Source organism: Betta splendens, chromosome 16, assembly GCF_900634795.4.
Source record: "Betta splendens chromosome 16, fBetSpl5.4, whole genome shotgun sequence".
Taxonomy (NCBI): domain Eukaryota; kingdom Metazoa; phylum Chordata; class Actinopteri; order Anabantiformes; family Osphronemidae; genus Betta; species Betta splendens.
Window position 1 is genome coordinate 7,160,946 of NC_040896.2, and position 15,935 is coordinate 7,176,880.

At 48.3% G+C, this 15,935-nt stretch overlaps 3 protein-coding genes and 1 long non-coding RNA gene across 6 annotated transcripts; 2 read left to right on the plus strand and 2 right to left on the minus strand.

Annotated features, from left to right (window-relative positions):
• Positions 1–279: 279 nt before the first annotated feature.
• On the minus strand, positions 280–6,741 carry lsr (lipolysis stimulated lipoprotein receptor). Its single transcript, XM_029130191.3, is given in 12 exon segments — positions 280–856; positions 967–1,420; positions 1,766–1,989; positions 1,991–2,061; positions 2,147–2,260; positions 2,525–2,581; positions 2,663–2,857; positions 2,944–3,090; positions 4,082–4,138; positions 4,409–4,528; positions 5,457–5,786; positions 6,508–6,741. Coding segments are annotated over 12 exon segments (1,845 nt in total). The 5' UTR covers positions 6,548–6,741; the 3' UTR covers positions 280–820.
• Positions 5,988–10,101, plus strand: LOC114843544 (uncharacterized). Its single transcript, XR_003783600.2, has 3 exons — positions 5,988–6,085; positions 8,190–8,251; positions 9,471–10,101. It is a non-coding gene; the product is annotated as an uncharacterized LOC114843544 (long non-coding RNA).
• On the minus strand, positions 7,241–10,206 carry LOC114843542 (uncharacterized). Of its 3 annotated transcripts, XM_029130193.3 has the most exons (8): positions 10,086–10,206; positions 9,536–9,566; positions 8,968–9,389; positions 8,289–8,342; positions 7,949–8,206; positions 7,640–7,687; positions 7,519–7,557; positions 7,241–7,320 (listed from the first exon to the last, which is right to left on the minus strand). In XM_029130193.3, coding segments are annotated over exons 1-8 (975 nt in total). In that variant the 3' UTR covers positions 7,241–7,318. The 3 variants fall into 3 exon arrangements, with proteins under 3 accessions (XP_028986026.2, XP_028986025.2, XP_028986027.1); XM_029130192.2 differs by having other exon boundaries at positions 7,241–7,557; XM_029130194.3 differs by having other exon boundaries at positions 7,241–7,557; positions 9,536–9,608; positions 10,086–10,182.
• A 1,817-nt stretch (positions 10,207–12,023) lies between these two features.
• Positions 12,024–15,830, plus strand: zmp:0000000881 (uncharacterized). Its single transcript, XM_029128652.3, has 5 exons — positions 12,024–12,171; positions 13,042–13,193; positions 13,372–13,510; positions 13,774–13,881; positions 14,045–15,830. The coding sequence occupies exons 2-5, from the start codon at positions 13,048–13,050 to the stop codon at positions 15,272–15,274; spliced, it is 1,623 nt and encodes a 540-aa protein (XP_028984485.1). The 5' UTR covers positions 12,024–12,171; positions 13,042–13,047; the 3' UTR covers positions 15,275–15,830.
• The last annotated feature ends 105 nt before the right edge of the window (positions 15,831–15,935 follow it).

A 15,935-nucleotide genomic window follows, 5' to 3' on the forward strand; every position in this document is an offset into this window, starting at 1 on the left:
CCAGTGGTTGTTGAATTTCCACTATCCCGTTGACTGGGTTAGAGCGTTTCGTTGGCAGCCAACAAGAAGCTTGTTCTGAATAAACATTACACAACTGTAACTAATCAGTGGTTCTCAAACTCAGGCCTCAAGGACGCACAACAGCTGGTCCAGTTAACGAGCTGTGGGCAGCACCAGGAAAGTGGTACTCAGCACTGACAGCCAATAGGCAAGCGTTTAATTTACAGATGGGCACGACAGCGCCCTCTAGTGGGGAAAATTCAATTACAGTAAACGGCCTGGCAACGGAGACGTTTATTGTAAAATCAGGATTTCTCACAATAAACATTTTACATTTCAGAGGCAATTACTGTTCAGCTGCACAACAAACATTACACATGTAAAAAAAGTCACAGTCAAAAATAAAATGCACATGCTTAAACTCATCAACTCATCTAAGACTACTGTCTAATATGGTGTCTAGTGAGCAAGCGCCAACTAAACTAAAAGCCACATAGGTTTTTTTCACAAGTTAAAAAATATAATCAAAAACCCATAAACCCTCACAGATCTACACGTAACTGCATGAGCCCAGAGACACTGAAGGCAGCATGTGCACCACACGCTCCGATTGGTCCAGTGCACGCTCACTTCTGTACAATTTAAGGCACTTGTGGCAGCCACAATGTTTTTACATGAAGAGCCAGGTGACGTTTCACCTGTGCACCGCTCCCCTGCTTGAAAGGTATTAATTGGAGACAAGATTACAGCAGAATATCAAATATCAAAATCAGAACAGAAAATATTTACAGAATCTGCAACAGTTAGATTGAACCTGCAGTTACACGACCAGGCTTTCCCGACTCACAGCTCCATTCTGCAAGACAAGAGCACACCCATCAATCATCAGCTGAATCATCAGGTCAAAAAACAGAGGTCACACTTTCACAGTCTCACGCCTGCATCAGTGGGTTTGCTGCGTCTCACCTTGCGGAGGTTGCTTTTCTTCGAAGACGGAACACTGTCATCGTCGCTGTAGGACGGCGGCGGCGGCCCGTGGAAGTCATCGCGGCGTCCGGCGGGCGGGGCCAGAGGCAGCGGCGGCGGCCCCCGTGGGGCTCGGCTCCGCTCCGAGCGCTCGCTCTCGCTGTCCAGGCGCTCCCGGCTGCGCGCCCGCTGCTGCTCGCTCAGCATCTTCCGCTCCATGGCCTCTCGGAGGAAGCCGTCGTCGTACTCGTCCCGGCCCCTGGGGGCCCCGCGCTGCCCGCGCTCCCTCTCCAGCTCCATCAGGTCGTCGCGGCTGCGGCTGCGTCTGCCCTGGAGGCCCCCGTTGGCTCCGCCCCCTCCTCGCCCGCGGTCCTCGGGGGAGTAGTCGCGGCGGCGGCGCTCATCGAAGTCGCGGCCGTATCCGCTCCGGGCACCGCTGCTCCACTCGTCTGAGCTAAAGACACACGGATGAAACTAGAACCCGTGTTCACAAGCCAGAGGTCGAGTTCAGTTGAATCCTCCCTGCTGCCTCTGGTTGTGGTCTAAACCGTGAAGCGTTTGAGTCAAACTGAGCAGGTGCATCTGTGGTTTCTGCAGGTTCCATAAAGCAGGAACCCAGTGACAGTCGCAAGCCGTAAACCAGAACAACTCAAGGAGCCAATGCTAATGAAAACATTGAAAATGAATGTAATATTATATATTACATTCTGCTTTGTCATAAAGATACTGATCTAACCTTTGATCCTTTACTAGAAGGGAAAGCACCGTGGGAAGAACCCGACCGCAGACGAGCACTCACCCCCTCCTGCCCCTGGGCTCGTCGGGCCGCCGGCTGGGGGGGTAGTCGTCGCGGGGGTAGCGGCGCCCGATGTCGTCGATGTTGTCCATGGAGCGGGCGCGCGCGCGCTCGGCGCCGAAGCCGCCGCCGCGCCGCGCGTACTCGTCCCGGCGCCGGTCCTGCTGCGAAACGCTGCTGATGGTGCTCATGGCCTCGTCCTGGTCGTAGACGGTGGCCAGCGGCGGCGGCGCCCGCCCGCCCCCCCCGGCCCCGAGAGTCCACGTCGTGCAGGGAGGTGACCTCGCTCACGTTGTCCACTGAGGGAGGAAACGCAGCGGTTAAAAGGCAGCGCGAGCGGCGCCGGTGCGGCGCCGGTGCGGCGCGGTATTACAGCGGTCTTACAGCGGTTGTAGTTGGGTCTGGACGGGTCCATTTTGGCCAGCTCCCTCTCCATGTAGTAAATGGCACGCGTGGCGTTCCCGTCAGGGTCCACCTGGATGCGATACCCGCTCCGAGCTGAGGGGGGGGGGGGGGTTACTCTCTCATCAGTTACACAACCTACGCCCAGGCAAAAGGCAGGAGCCACAGCAGCAGGGACTTCCCAGGTCTCAGCACTGTTACTGTCACATTAATCACAGAGCTTTCGATTCCTGCTACAATATGTGTGTATGAGTCAAGATTATTATTACAGAAAGCACAGATTTCACAGAAGTTATTTCTGATTTCTGTTTAGGGGAAGATCCTGCTGCAGTGAAACCCCACATATCAGCGTTTACTCACTGTTGTCGCCGCCGTGGTCGTGGTCGTGCAGCAGAGGCACCTGGGAGCCCTGTCCGACTGCAAAGCACACAGACGTCAGGGAGGAACGGGTCGGGTCAGAGGGTCAACGGCCACCGGCTCCGAGGCCGCAGCGCTCACCTGAGCTGGCGCCGTCGTAGTCGCGGCCGTAGCCGTTGTGCAGAGGGTTTCCGGCGCCGTTGGGCATGGGCAGCATGGGGATGGCCTGGTTCATGGGGCCCGTGTACACCGGCTGGTTGTACATGCTGGAAGCGTAGAGCGTGGCGGCGTACTGACTCGGAATGCCTTTCTTCACGGCCTTTCCTGCTTCGTACACTGCAGTGACGGAAGAACACAAACGCGGCGGCGTGAGTCAATCGGACGGGTTCCACTGGGCCACTTTGTGCCGCCGCGGTACTCACGCGCTCGTGGGCAGCAGCAGCGCTCGGGGCAACAGGGGCAGCTGACGTAGCAGCAGCAGGTGTGAGGGCAACACTGGCACCAGCAGATCCCGATGAGGAGCAGCAGCAACAGGAAGCCGAGAACCACCAGGACGACCAGGAGCCAGTCTGTGAGGAGGAGGAGGAGGAGGAGGAAGAGCAGTCAGACGCTGGAGTCACAGCATCAGTGAACAACAAGCCTGGACTACAGATAAGTTCATGTTGGGTTCTATTCAAAACAAACAATCAAAACAAACTAGTGATGCGCTCATTTGTAGGTGCCAGGAAACAGCAGATGTTCATTCAAGTCAGTCTGCAGCAGCTGAATCTGTTTAATGAAGGACGGCACCGTTCCTGCTGCTCAGGGTTCAGATGAACTACTACTCTGGCGCTTTGTGTCTCTGAGAAACCGGTGGAGCCGGTTTGTCCTGGCACCTACAGGAGGGAGTCAGTGCGTGCGCTAGTGGAGGCACAGGCCGGCGACGAGTCTGAGTCTGAGGATGAGTCTGAGGACGAGTCTGAGTCTGAGGGCGAGGATGAGGACGAGCACGAGTCTGAGGACGAGTCAGAGGACGAGTCTGAGTCTGAGGACGAGTCTGAGGGCGAGGATGAGGATGAGCATGAGTCAGAGGACGAGTCTGAGTCTGAGGACGAGTCAGAGGACGAGTCTGAGTCTGAGGACAAGTCAGAGGACGAGTCTGAGTCTGAGGACGAGTCTGAGGGCGAGGACGAGCACGAGTCTGAGGACGAGGACGAGGACGAGCAGCAGCAGCAGCAGCAGCAGCAGCAGCAGCAGCAGCCGCCGCCGGTGGAGGTCACGCGTGAACGGAGCGGTTCTAAGAAGACGAGGAACGTGGGCAGAGTCCGATGAGGCGACCGCTCAAGAAAACGGGCTTCAGCCTGTGTTTGACTGTTCTACATGGATTCTGTTACTTGAAGTCACATGCAAATTTGCACGTTCAGAGGGTGGGCAGAAAAAAGCCCCACAATAATAAAACAGGTCTCAGCATTTTCACACACAGACACTGAAAGAGAAAAACTAAACTACAGGTCTGAATCATTGGAACACAGGTTTTGTTTCCTACTGCAGCTATAGGCTTTATCAAGGGGCTTGTACTACCTTCCATGACCAGTAAGTCAATGCCAGGCAGGAGGTCGGTAGTATTTGACTTTCTCTCTGAAAGAAAGATAAAGCCACAATTACTAAGCGCCCCGTGGGTGGGGTTTCCTTCCAATGAGGACGGCGGCCAGTGGCCACGCTGTCACAACCTGATCCACCCACTAACGAGCTGTGGAGCCACCGGCACGTACTGTATCTGACTGACAATAGTGTCCTTGCGTGTGACTGGGGGTTAAAAGGGGAAGCGCTGGCAGGAAAAAAGCTTCCGTCCAGACTTTTGTTCCCAGGTGCTGAATCTGCGTCTGTGACGACATGACGGGTACTCACCGAGAACAATCAGCTCCACGTAGTCCTCGCCGTTTCCCGTGAGGTCCTGAGGCGACGCCACGGAGCAGACGTAGACGCCGCTGTCGCCCCACGCCGTCTGAGCGATGTTCAGGTCCGCAACTGTGGGACACCAGACGCACGGTGGCGATTACAAGCATTTAATTAAAATATCTGAGCAGACAATGAAGCCGAGGAGGGAACCATGGGTGAATCTGCCACCAAATGAATAACAAACAGACAGCATCACTGGGGCCTCGGCACATTCTGACTTTGAAAATGAGGATGAAAAAGAGCTGATCTGGACTTTAGTTTTATTCAAGCCCTGACTCCTAACACCACCAGGACACGTGTGGTTTCTGTGCTCCCCGTGATCATTTCCTGCTGTGGCACTGGAAGATTTATAGCAACAAATATGACAAGAACCAAAAGAAAGAACAAGAAACGACTGCAACATGAATGAGTCAGAGGACGAATTTGCATTTACAGAGATCCTGTGCTTAAAATAAGACACATCAAGTGATCATTGTAAAATGAAGTGTAGTAATGAAAGAGGTACACACTATTAATCAACTAATTAAAAAACAGAAATAAATGAGTAAAAACTAAATCTTTGGTTGATTTGAAACCACATCTGTACTTAATTGTGGCAGTAGCAGATAAACAGCTGACCGCAGACGCACACATTAGTGCACGGCGCTGCGGACGCTTGTGAGCGTCGGGGAACTTCCACTACTGTAGATGTCGTAGCACTGAACGAGAGGGTTGTTCCTGCTCAGATTTCCACTGGCAGGTCTTTTAACACAGGTGGAAAAACGGTTGGTAAAATAAATCTGATGTAATTCATCAGATGGAATAGATGAATCTAGAAATAGAATCTAGAAAAAGCCCGACGAGAGAGCGTCAGACAACTGGAAAGAACAACTGGGCTCCGCTCAGACTGTTGAAGACGTTTCACCGGAGGCGTCGTCTGCTCGAGCCTGTGCGACTCCACGTTACCATCAGTCATTAGTGTGGTCACGGTGTGGTTGTGCGCGGCTGCAGGCCTCACTGTTAACGATGCTGATCTTGCGGCCCTGGTACTCGGCGCCCAGCGTCACGGCGCTGCCCTGCTTGGACGCCACGATGCGCACCGTGCGCTGGCTGTCGGGGCACTCGGTCACGGGGTTGTAGTTGGGGTTGCTCTGCGCCAGCGCGTTGGAGGCGCTGCTGGGGTTCAGCGCCGCCTGGATGGGGTCCACGCAGTACGACTTGTACTTCCAGGTGATGAGAGGAGGCTGGGTGGCGCTGGTCTGGAAGTTGCAGGTGAGCGTGGCGGGCTGGAAGAGGATCACCACGTACTTCTTGTTGGGGCACTGCACGGAGACGGCGGTGGTGGACTCTGAACACACATCACACACGCTCAAACAAGGGACACGCAGCAAATCCCAAATGGTCGATTGTTAATAAAAACAAACACGTGGTTACATGTTGTAACACTAAAGGTCTGGGACTAGTTCCTTCGCCATGCGTCACCACAGCATCCTGACCTCTACAGGTGAGTCATCTATGACCAATCACAACACCTCGTTGCTCAACTTCACCCTGAGCCTCAACGACCGAAACGAACAAGACGGTGACTGAAACCTGCGACAATGTTTTTAGTTTATCTCCCGTCCGTTACATTTAACGTCATTATTAGTAAGTATCAATAATATACAGCCTATTTGGTGGAAAACCCGTCTAGACGTAGATTTTGTTTACATATGTAAAACCATATAAACATAACAAATCGCTTTGAAAACCGTGACAGAATCTTCTCAAACAACACAAACTAATAATAATTGTTATTCAGCCGCCTTTTCTGGGTTTGTGCAGTTCCAAAACATGACGCGCGTCTGTGCCTGAGAACGAAACTGCTTCAACCCAAGTTTCGCCATGACACGCAGACAAACGCATCGCGTCACACCTTTCTGATCGTCGCACTAACGCTAATACGACAACTACTAGTTTTAATAAACCAAACACAAAGGTTGTGATACGCACACAACAAGAACAAAAGCTGTGAGCGCGTCGCGGAGCGGCTGGGCGGAAAAAGGCCCACCCTGAAAAACAGGCCTCACCTGCGGCCATGACGGCGAAGAGCATGAACCTCCACAACATGTTCGCTGCGTCCTCCTCGAGGTCGACGTAATTAAAAAGGATTCGTCAAATACGCAAACCAAAGCAGTGAAACAGACATAATACTGAACGCAGCTGTAGCTTCTCTTCAGCCAGGCAGCGCCAGCTCCATTTTGTGTCTTCGTGCGTCGTTGCCAAAGGGAACACCTGAACGGGCCGCAGGTGAGCGCTCCCACGCAGGGGGAGGCGCGGGGGAGGGCGGAGCTCCCTCACTTCCGTTTGTTGGCGTTTAATGACGGTGGGTTCGTTTTATTGTAGGGTGTACGGTGACTTTGAAAACACAAGCTTTAATCTTTTTGTATAAAAGCACGGTCATTGAGGTGTAAATTCTAGAAAGCTGTGCACGCGCCGCCTCCCTGCTGCTTGGTACGACCCACGCTTCAAAGCTCCGTTTGTTAATGTTCAACCTGCGCGTGGGACGAGTGCGCGTAAACAGCGGTTTCTAGAGGCGGGACACTTTGCATTTTACAACTAGTGAGCTGTTTTTATAATTGTAATAATATTTAGTTGTTAGTGTGTATAAATAAGTAAATGTAAGTATTAGAATGGAGGAAACTTTATCATGAAACGGTCACTTTTTTTCTGTCCTTCTCAGGCGCACTTGTGTTTTAATGAGCAGACAGAGAGTCACTCAGTTCATTCAGTGAGTGTTTTGGAAATAAGAGCAGAATCAGCGTGTTTGCAGCAGAAACTTTATTGTTTTATAAGAGCAAGACGCTGGTTTCTGCTGTCTTCAGTCTGTCCAGGCAGGAGTCCTGGTAAAAAAGTGCATGAAAAGAGTTTAAGTGTGTATAAATAAGTTAGGATTCAGAACGGCATTTTAAAACATGAATTAGGTCACGGTTCTGTGGCAGCAGAACTGAATGATGTAATGTGACTGTGGGAAAAAAGGGGATTTACTGAGTCATGTCAGGTCAAATGTTGGAAACATGAGGTCATAATTAATCACTTACACGCGATCAGCAGAACCGCAGCCAGAACCAGAACGAGTCCTGAAGAAAAGAAAAAGCAATCGCAAGTTGAGTCAGGGGAAAGTAGTCGGGCGCCACAGATGAGAAGGCGACTGGTACCCACCCAGACCAGCAGCCAGTGTGTGTCCTCGGCCACAGAGCTGCACTGGTTCTGAGGGGAAGAGAGCACATGCTTTTATCCAAGTATCATTAAACACCTTTTTCATGGACACGATACTTATGGGGATAAGTGTGATTATATTATGTAAGAATCTTCGCCTATAACATTCAATACGACATCTATAACAAGATAAAACACTATTAAAATGAGCACATGTATTCTACTTAAACAAACTATAATAGATTGCGTAATAAAGAAACCTTTTCATGCCTGTTTAGCTCTGATCAGCTTAAAGATAACATTATCTCTAACCTGTTGGAGCGATGAGGGCGTTGTCGATCGTTTCTCCATTGGCTTCTACCTCCAAATAATGTCCAGCTGCCTCTGAGCAGAGGATCGTGACATTGGAATTGAGGCAGACGGCGCAGCCGCCGTCAGGAGGCACGGTGCTTCCAGAGCATGGAGGGAAACGACCTTCAGGAGCCCTTTGGTACAGATTAGTGTTGTTTAGGCCAAATATGCTGATGATATTTGTGCATCTCTTCTGATCCAGGCAGACGAAAGCCGGAGCTGCCGTTCAAAGGAGAAAAGACGAGATGAGGACGATGGAAACAGGTCAGGCGTGTGACAGTGAACAATATTCAGCCTTTACCACGAGCACAGCTTTGGACCACAGGAACAACGGCCATCAAAATGAACAGGCACACTGAAAAAAAGACAAAATATAATTATTCACCTCTGTTTTTATGATATTTTATTATTACAATTTACTGTGTGTTTTATTATATTATACACACACATACACACATATATTTTTGATATTTGACAATAAACCTATACACGCACACACACACACGCACACACACACACACACACACACATATATGTAGGTGTATTGTCAAATATCAATTATACATATTGCGTTTGCATAAGGTTTTAAATTATTGTAGCTGCATTTTCCTTTTTTAATATTAGCAAGGAAATAACAGGTTAACCTGTACAGCTAATTTCTTATTTTGTAATATATATATTACAAAATAAGAAATATATATATATTATATTCTGCATTATTATACGCATTCCTAAATTTAATTACAAATGACAAAAAAGATCCACATTTCATATTGTCCCATAATATATAATATTAGTAGTAAATGTATCTACATAAACAAACAATAATATTTAAAGATACAATTCATAGCCGCATTACTTAATAGCTGAGGCCACTTTGTGCCCAAATATTATAGTACAGATAAAAGCTACTAAAAAATGTAATTAGCAAGATATCAGAGTAAAATATGAATTTGCTTAATAAACATAAATGTGGTTACCTTTCCATTTCCTCTTGCGGTGGCCTTTGGTTCCTCTGGTTCCTCTGCTTCTCCGCTTTCCTGCAACCAGAACTGGGCCTTTTGGCTCTGCCAGGCGGTCCGGCTCCTTATCAGGGCGCTTCATGCAGCCAGCTTCCATCTCCACATCTGGCTGCTTTGCTGCTACGGCTGAGGTTTTGGGTGGCGTGCCGCCTGGCATGGCCGCCGCCTCAGCTTGTGCTAAATCTATTTCTTGAGCGGTGGATCGCATGAGGTTTGTTAGATTCTTGTTGGCAGAGTGTGCTTCTGGCATCATGGGCAACACATGAAGGTGTGCAACAGAAACAGGGTGTGGCCCGGTGTTTCCCTTAATGGTAAAAGGCTGCCTTTCAGTGTAGTTATCACTGAACCTGTGCCTCATGTCTGAGGAGAAGCCGTCCTGTCTGTAAAAATTTAAATAAAAACGCTTTCTTTATTCATTTTGTATTGAAATGAATGACCATAGTGTGTCTGCATAAATACAGGAAGCAGCCAACAACTAAATGGGTCCAAGCATCAGAGCACATGGCAGAAGAAAGAGAAAACGTACCCACTCTCCTGTGTGCAAAGGCCTCGGCCGCCTTATGGAACAAGGAAAACACTGTCAGCGCCAAAATACAGTCCTTCAGTAAAAAGACATTACTTTGTTGTACTCAGATCCACGTATATTCACAATACCAAAATACTATAAAACCTAATACTATTATACTAAATGTATTGTGTTAGTGCTAAAATAAATATAATGAAGTGATGAAAGTAATTTACTACTTTACTAATGAAAGTAATGAAACACGGTGAAAATAGAACCAGTGCCCACGGTGACTGTGGGAATGTAACATAACAGCCTCGTGAGCTGCACAAGCCTTTGGCTCCTTTGTCATTTACTGACAACATCGCTGCAAAATTATAAATAAAACAACTTGTTTTGTCACCAAAGTTATTAGATGCGTGTGTTTTATCAGAATCTTTTTGGGCTGGCGATGGAAACCTGTCCAAACCAACTGCAGGCCTGAATGAATGAGAATGAATGAAGTCTGTCTAGTTTTCCTGTTTTCTGCCTCTTGGTTCAAAATGATGCGACTTTAAAAGAGCAAACTTACTTTCTGGCTGAGAAAGTGAACAATCCTCCATTGTTGTGGAAAGTGTGAACATATGAGCAGAGATGAGACGGAGTGTGTCCTCTCTCGTCAAATGGCTAATCCAGGAAGTGAGAAGCATCATTAAGCTCTGAGCACATTGAATCACATGACTTTGACTCCACCTGCTGGAGCAAAATGATTCACGATTTCTCTTCCAAACTTTACCAAGACGCTTGGACGTTTTTGTTGCTTGGAAGTCGATTTTCAATAAAAGTGACTGATTTAAGTTTTGAAGGTTGAGGGCGATTTATTGCAGTTTCATTTTTCTGTACTTTTCTTTCAGTTCACAGCAGCAGAAGAACATTTCTAACCTACTGCTGTGAACTGCTGACGTGTGTCACTAAACGTGTCCTGATCAGAATCAGACGGAGCTAAAACATATGAACGTAACTTTTGCAAGAGTTTATGTGCAAACATTATTTCATGCTGTTTAGATTTTAGCTGAAGAGCCACCAGTGACTCATTCCACCCCTCATAATCACTTCCTCTTCTTCTCCTGCTCTGCGCTCACGTCGCCTGTTTTCAGGAAATAGCTGCAGTTTGTCACAGTCTTAAAAATGCAGAAACGGTTGTGCTGAAGATGAGCTCTTTAGCTTTAGTTACATTAAAGCCCAACCAGTGCAGAAGGATGCAGGGAGCGTCACTCACCCAGTAAAAGGTCATAACAACCTGCAAAGGATGCAGAGAATGAGACGGCATCACCACTGGTGTGCGTGAATGCGGCTCAGGCCGAGTGGAGCGAGTGGAGCGAGTGGAACATAAGGAATCAAACAGGAAATGAAAGCATGTTTGAGAGAAATTCTTCTTTCCAAATAGACTTTCAGTAGCGTTCTGCAGCTCACACAGAAAACCCACCTTCCTCCGTAGTGCTGCTTAAACCAATTATAGGGTAGTTTTGTCCATTTGTTCATGTTGCATATTAACGTGGTGGTGTGTTTGTGCAGAAGGTGCAGAGGGAACCTGAAGCCCTAGATGACATTTGAAGATTACGCTGACTCCTCGCTGGGCGAAGTGGAACATTCTGAAGGTGTGAAGCTGTAGCTTTTGGTCTTAATATGGTGTGGTTTACCATTATTCAGGTGACTTAAACAATGACCTTTGTTGTACAATGTATGCTGAGCATGTGTATTTATGCAAAAGATTTGCTAACTGACGGGATATGAATTGTGATTGCGTGGTTAATGTGGAAGATTTCTGCAAAGTTCTGTACTTGAAGCAGTTTTAATGAAACAACCCACGACAAGCGCTGCTGCAGCAGCAGGGTTCCAACAAACACCACAGATCGCAGGTGCAGGAACACGTCAGGATCCTCTCATTTGGCCTCACATTCAGGCCAAGGTCAAGATTTCCTGCAGCAGCAGAATCAGCAACATGATGAATTAATGCTGCACTTTGAGTTGGAACACGTTAGACATGACGTTCTATTTCTAAGTACATTTGATGAACAGGAAGTTACTCATTAAATTACCAGGTGCATTTATGCAACAAGAATAAAGCAAACTTTAGACACCGAGGCTGCAGAAGAGCAGATGCTGTGTAATTTCAGGGAACTGTCAGACACAGAGCTGAGCCACATTTCCAGGTACTGTAACGTCAATCCAGCTGATCTTCAAAGTGAGATGCAGCACGATTCATCAGAACTGGGTGTGAGACGGCAAAAACCGAAAGCACTTCTGGCATCATCTGATGAGTGCTTTACATTCCAGTCCACACCAGATCACAGCGAAGCTGCACTAATGCAGCAAAGATTTTAAAGTAGGTCCCAAAGCACAACTTCCAAAAACCTGTAGCTTTTACGTTTTGCGCCTGAACACAAAGCGGGTTTCCCTCAGACCGACACAAAGCCGCTCTGCGTCTGCGTCGGAACCACCGGGGTCTCACACGTCTTCGTGGTCCCGCATTCCTCATTGCTCATCACGTCGGCTCTGGAGCTTGAGTCATGTTTATGCAGCGGCTCAGAAAACAGGGCGTGGAGCAGGTATTAAAAGGCCCAGCTATGCAGTCGTGTTCAAACCTGACACAGCCGCCGTCCCTGCACCACTGAAAGGTAAAGTAACCTGGCTCTACTAGAGGCATGACTTCACTAATACCACTGTTATAGTCTGATGTGAGGCTTAGTTTCAAACCACATCCTCTAAGGATTTAAAAGCTGTAGTTCATGATATTTATTCCATACTAATGCTAATGTGCTACGTCAGGTGGTTTTATTTTCTGTTATCATTCCTGTCATCATTCCATTTTTAGCTGCCAGCTTTTAAAAACCTTTTAAAGTGTCTGATGTGGATAAACTCGTTGTTCAGTGTTCAGACGTACTTTTATAGAAAGTCTGTTTAACTGACTGTAGGTTCAGGTTCCTGTCGAAACCGCTCTTCAAACAAACAAGTGTGTATTTACAGCAGGACCAGTTGTGTCTGCTGGGGAATTCTGTGGTTCCGCATGTGAACGTTAACGTTGGAGCGTCTCTGCTTGACTTCAGTTCGGTTGCAGTTCAGTCAGTTCAGGCTGTGGCGACGCACTGTTCTTCCCCGGCTGAGGCGTCACACCCTCACCTGTGACAGACACTGACAGGTTTAATCAGGCCGACAAAGGTTATTTAACCATTAAGATGTAATTACCCAACGTTGCAGCTCCGCGGCCACGTAACGCCTCTGAGCCGTTTGTGATCGAAGCGGGAGAAGTTCTACTTTAAAGGCATTTACCTGTTTCCAGGTGCCTCAAACATGTCGGCACCAACCAGTTTTGCTGTAACAAACTCTGACTTCCTCAAAGAGGAAAGTCCCAAAAACCACAACAACCTACATCAAAGCCAGAAGCTTTCAAACACAAGCAGTTTTACTCAACAGCGTTGGGGTTCAGAATGAAACCCGGCTCCTGCCTTCAGTCCGTCCGGCTCTGAGCTCCTCCTCTCCGTCCTCAGGTCCTCATGTCGTACTCCACTAGCACTATCGCCAAGGGCTGCTTTGGGAAGGTGTACAAGGAGAAGTATAATGACACGTGGGCTGCGGTAAAGAGGGTCCCTCAACAACTCATCAGTAGGAAGGACCTGGAGAGGGAGTGTGACGTGTACAAGTGAGTAGCAGGAAGCTCGGATCGACTTTACAGAGAAACCAAAGCGGCTTTAAACGACGACTGCACACATGACTTTGTATTTCATGCCTTCAGTGTATACAATATAAATGATGCTGAACTATGCAGCATTAAAGTCCATTTCTGTTTGTCTCTGTGACATGTTGCCACGGAAACGCAGCAAGGCAAATCATCCCAACATAGTGAAGCTTCTGGGCAACATAAGCCTCAAAGACGGGAAATGGGTCATTCCTTTGGAGTTCGTCTTCGGGGAGGACCTGGAAACCACCATATTCAAAGCAGCACAGTCCAAAATACAGGTACGGTTGTCGGGGACAAAGGGCTCGAAACAGAAATAGGTCAGATCCACTCACCTAAAACGTTAACACAAAGTTGTCCGACTGCTTGACTCACTATGGAAAAATGAATGAAATTATTCTGTGTGTTGTTAAAATAGCTTTTGTTACACCTGTTTAAACTGATGGGGGAAAAAAAGGGTGTGACTTCACGAGTGGTTGGTTTCTTTATTACTGACACAGATGATGCCGATCCAGCTAAACTCGATCTCCTATTGTCTCTACAGCTGACGCCAACTGTTAAAGGCACCATCATCATCGGCATGTGTGAAGGTTTGTTTCACCTTCACTCCAAAGACATTGTCCATCAGGACCTCAAGCCTGACAACATCATGGTGAGAAACTAATCACATTCCTGAGCGTTAGTGCTAATTATCAAATGTCAGGACGCCAAGAGGATGAATGTTTGCCTGCTTATTGTTTACTGTACAGCACTTAGCTCTGTACGTTTCATGTCACAGTATTTCCTATGGACTTATGCGCGTTTTCTTCTTCCAGGTGGAGCATCAAACCAACCGAGCGGTGATCATTGATCTGGGACTGGCCAAGTTCTTCCGACACGGTCTCAACTCGGCTGTGGACATGGGCAACGAGGCGTATTCTGCTCCGGAGGTGCTGCAGAGGCACAGCCAGCGGGACCAGCGCTCCGACGTGTGGGCCATGGGGAAGATCATCGCCGAGCTCTGCGCCCGGATCCGGCTGTACACGCCCAGCGTGTGTCCAGACAAGATCAAGGAGACGCTGCGCGACCAGGCCTTCTGCCACCCGGTGTGCAGGATGGTGGAGCCCAACCCGGCCCTGAGGGCCTCCATGGCAGGGGTCATGAGTGACATACGGAGGGCGGGAGGCGGCTTCATCACCAATACGCACCTTCAGAAGGACCTCCTTAAGCCGCCTGCACCCGGCAACTACGGGAGAAACCAGTCTCCATCTCCAGTCAACAAGCCTCCAATACAGCTCAACAGGGATCCATCGCCGCACAACAGGGATCTACTACAGAACAAGGATCCACTGCCACACAACAGGGACCCATCGCCGCACAACAGGGATCTACTACAGAACAAGGATCCACTGCCACACAACAGGAATCTACTATACAACAGGGATCTACTACAGAACAAGGATCCACTGCCACACAACAGGGATCTACTACAGAACAAGGATCCACTGCCACACAACAGGGATCCATTGCCACACAACAGGAATCTACTATACAACAGAGATCTACTACAGAACAAGGATCCACTGCCACACAACAGGGATCTACTACAGAACAAGGATCCACTGCCACACAACAGGGATCTACTACAGAACAAGGATCCACTGCCACACAACAGGGATCTACTGCACAATAGGGATCCGCCACTGAACAAAGGGCCTTCACTGCTGAACTGGGAGCGAGCTCCTCGACCACAGCCAAAGATCCAGAGTCCTCCACAGGCTCTGCAGCTCCATTCTCCACCCCAGCTTCCAAAGACAGAGGACAAGAACAAGAACCAGGCCGTGGTCCCAGTGGGCGGAGCCAACGTCACACGGGATTTCATGAAGATGAGGTTGTACCAGGAAGCTAGCAAGGATTTGCCCTGTGACCTGCCTGCGACCGGCAGGGTGGTGGTGCGGCGCTTCGAGGAGAAAGATGGGGAGGTGGAGACGTGGGAGCAGAAGGAGGTGGTGATGTGTGACGGCAGGATCATCAAGTTTGACAATATCAAGTTTGACTCAAAATAAGGGTAGAACTGTTCAGACCCAGGTGTGCAGGGATGGGTTGCATGTGATGGGTTGTTGAGGGTCACTCCACTTTGGTTTCTTCTACGGAGAGCATGATACTCAGAGCTACAGGAGGACGGACAGACTGTATCCTCATGGTGTGAATCAGCTTTGATCGCGCTCTCACACGTGCGACAGCCACAGCTGCATTGGGAATTAGACTGAGGTGAATCACGTGTAAGCATGAACAAGCACCTGGGAAGGTTTTTCCAGCATCTGAATGTATTAGACTGTGAACATGCCTCATATGTAATGTGTACATTATTGACATATTTGCAGCTGTCTTTTTGTTCTCATGGATTCTCTCACTTCTAAGCAAACAATTAAACAAAATAATAAAAGGATTTGCTCCAGATCAAACTGTGCAATATATAAACCTGTATTTGACCTTTGACCTGGAGCCTAATTGACCACACTGCGCCCTGATCTGTGCCCTTGCGTGTATCATACTGCATAATGTAAGATTTAAACCCACTGCGTGTGTGAGAACCAAATAAAAGACTATGTTGTGCTCCCATGTTGCTTTGAACATCTTTGAGGTGAAGCATTTTATTTTCATTTTGTTTGTTTGCGATACTTGTGATAGCTGAGTACTAAACATTTAGTAGCTGTTACAGATATA

Excerpts from the sequence above, each read along its gene's own strand:
- LOC114843542 (XM_029130192.2), bottom strand. The coding sequence starts at position 10,206 with ATGATGCTTCTCACTTCCTGGATTAGCCATTTGACGAGAGAGGACACA. Across the intron at positions 9,390-9,535 it reads CTTTGCACACAGGAGAGTGG|ACAGGACGGCTTCTCCTCAG; the intron begins GTACGTTTTCTC and ends AAATTTTTACAG. Across the intron at positions 7,688-7,948 it reads CGCCCTCATCGCTCCAACAG|AACCAGTGCAGCTCTGTGGC; the intron begins GTTAGAGATAAT and ends TCTTCCCCTCAG.
- zmp:0000000881 (XM_029128652.3), top strand. The coding sequence starts at position 13,048 with ATGTCGTACTCCACTAGCACTATCGCCAAGGGCTGCTTTGGGAAGGTG. Across the intron at positions 13,511-13,773 it reads CAGCACAGTCCAAAATACAG|CTGACGCCAACTGTTAAAGG; the intron begins GTACGGTTGTCG and ends TTGTCTCTACAG. Across the intron at positions 13,882-14,044 it reads TCAAGCCTGACAACATCATG|GTGGAGCATCAAACCAACCG; the intron begins GTGAGAAACTAA and ends TTCTTCTTCCAG.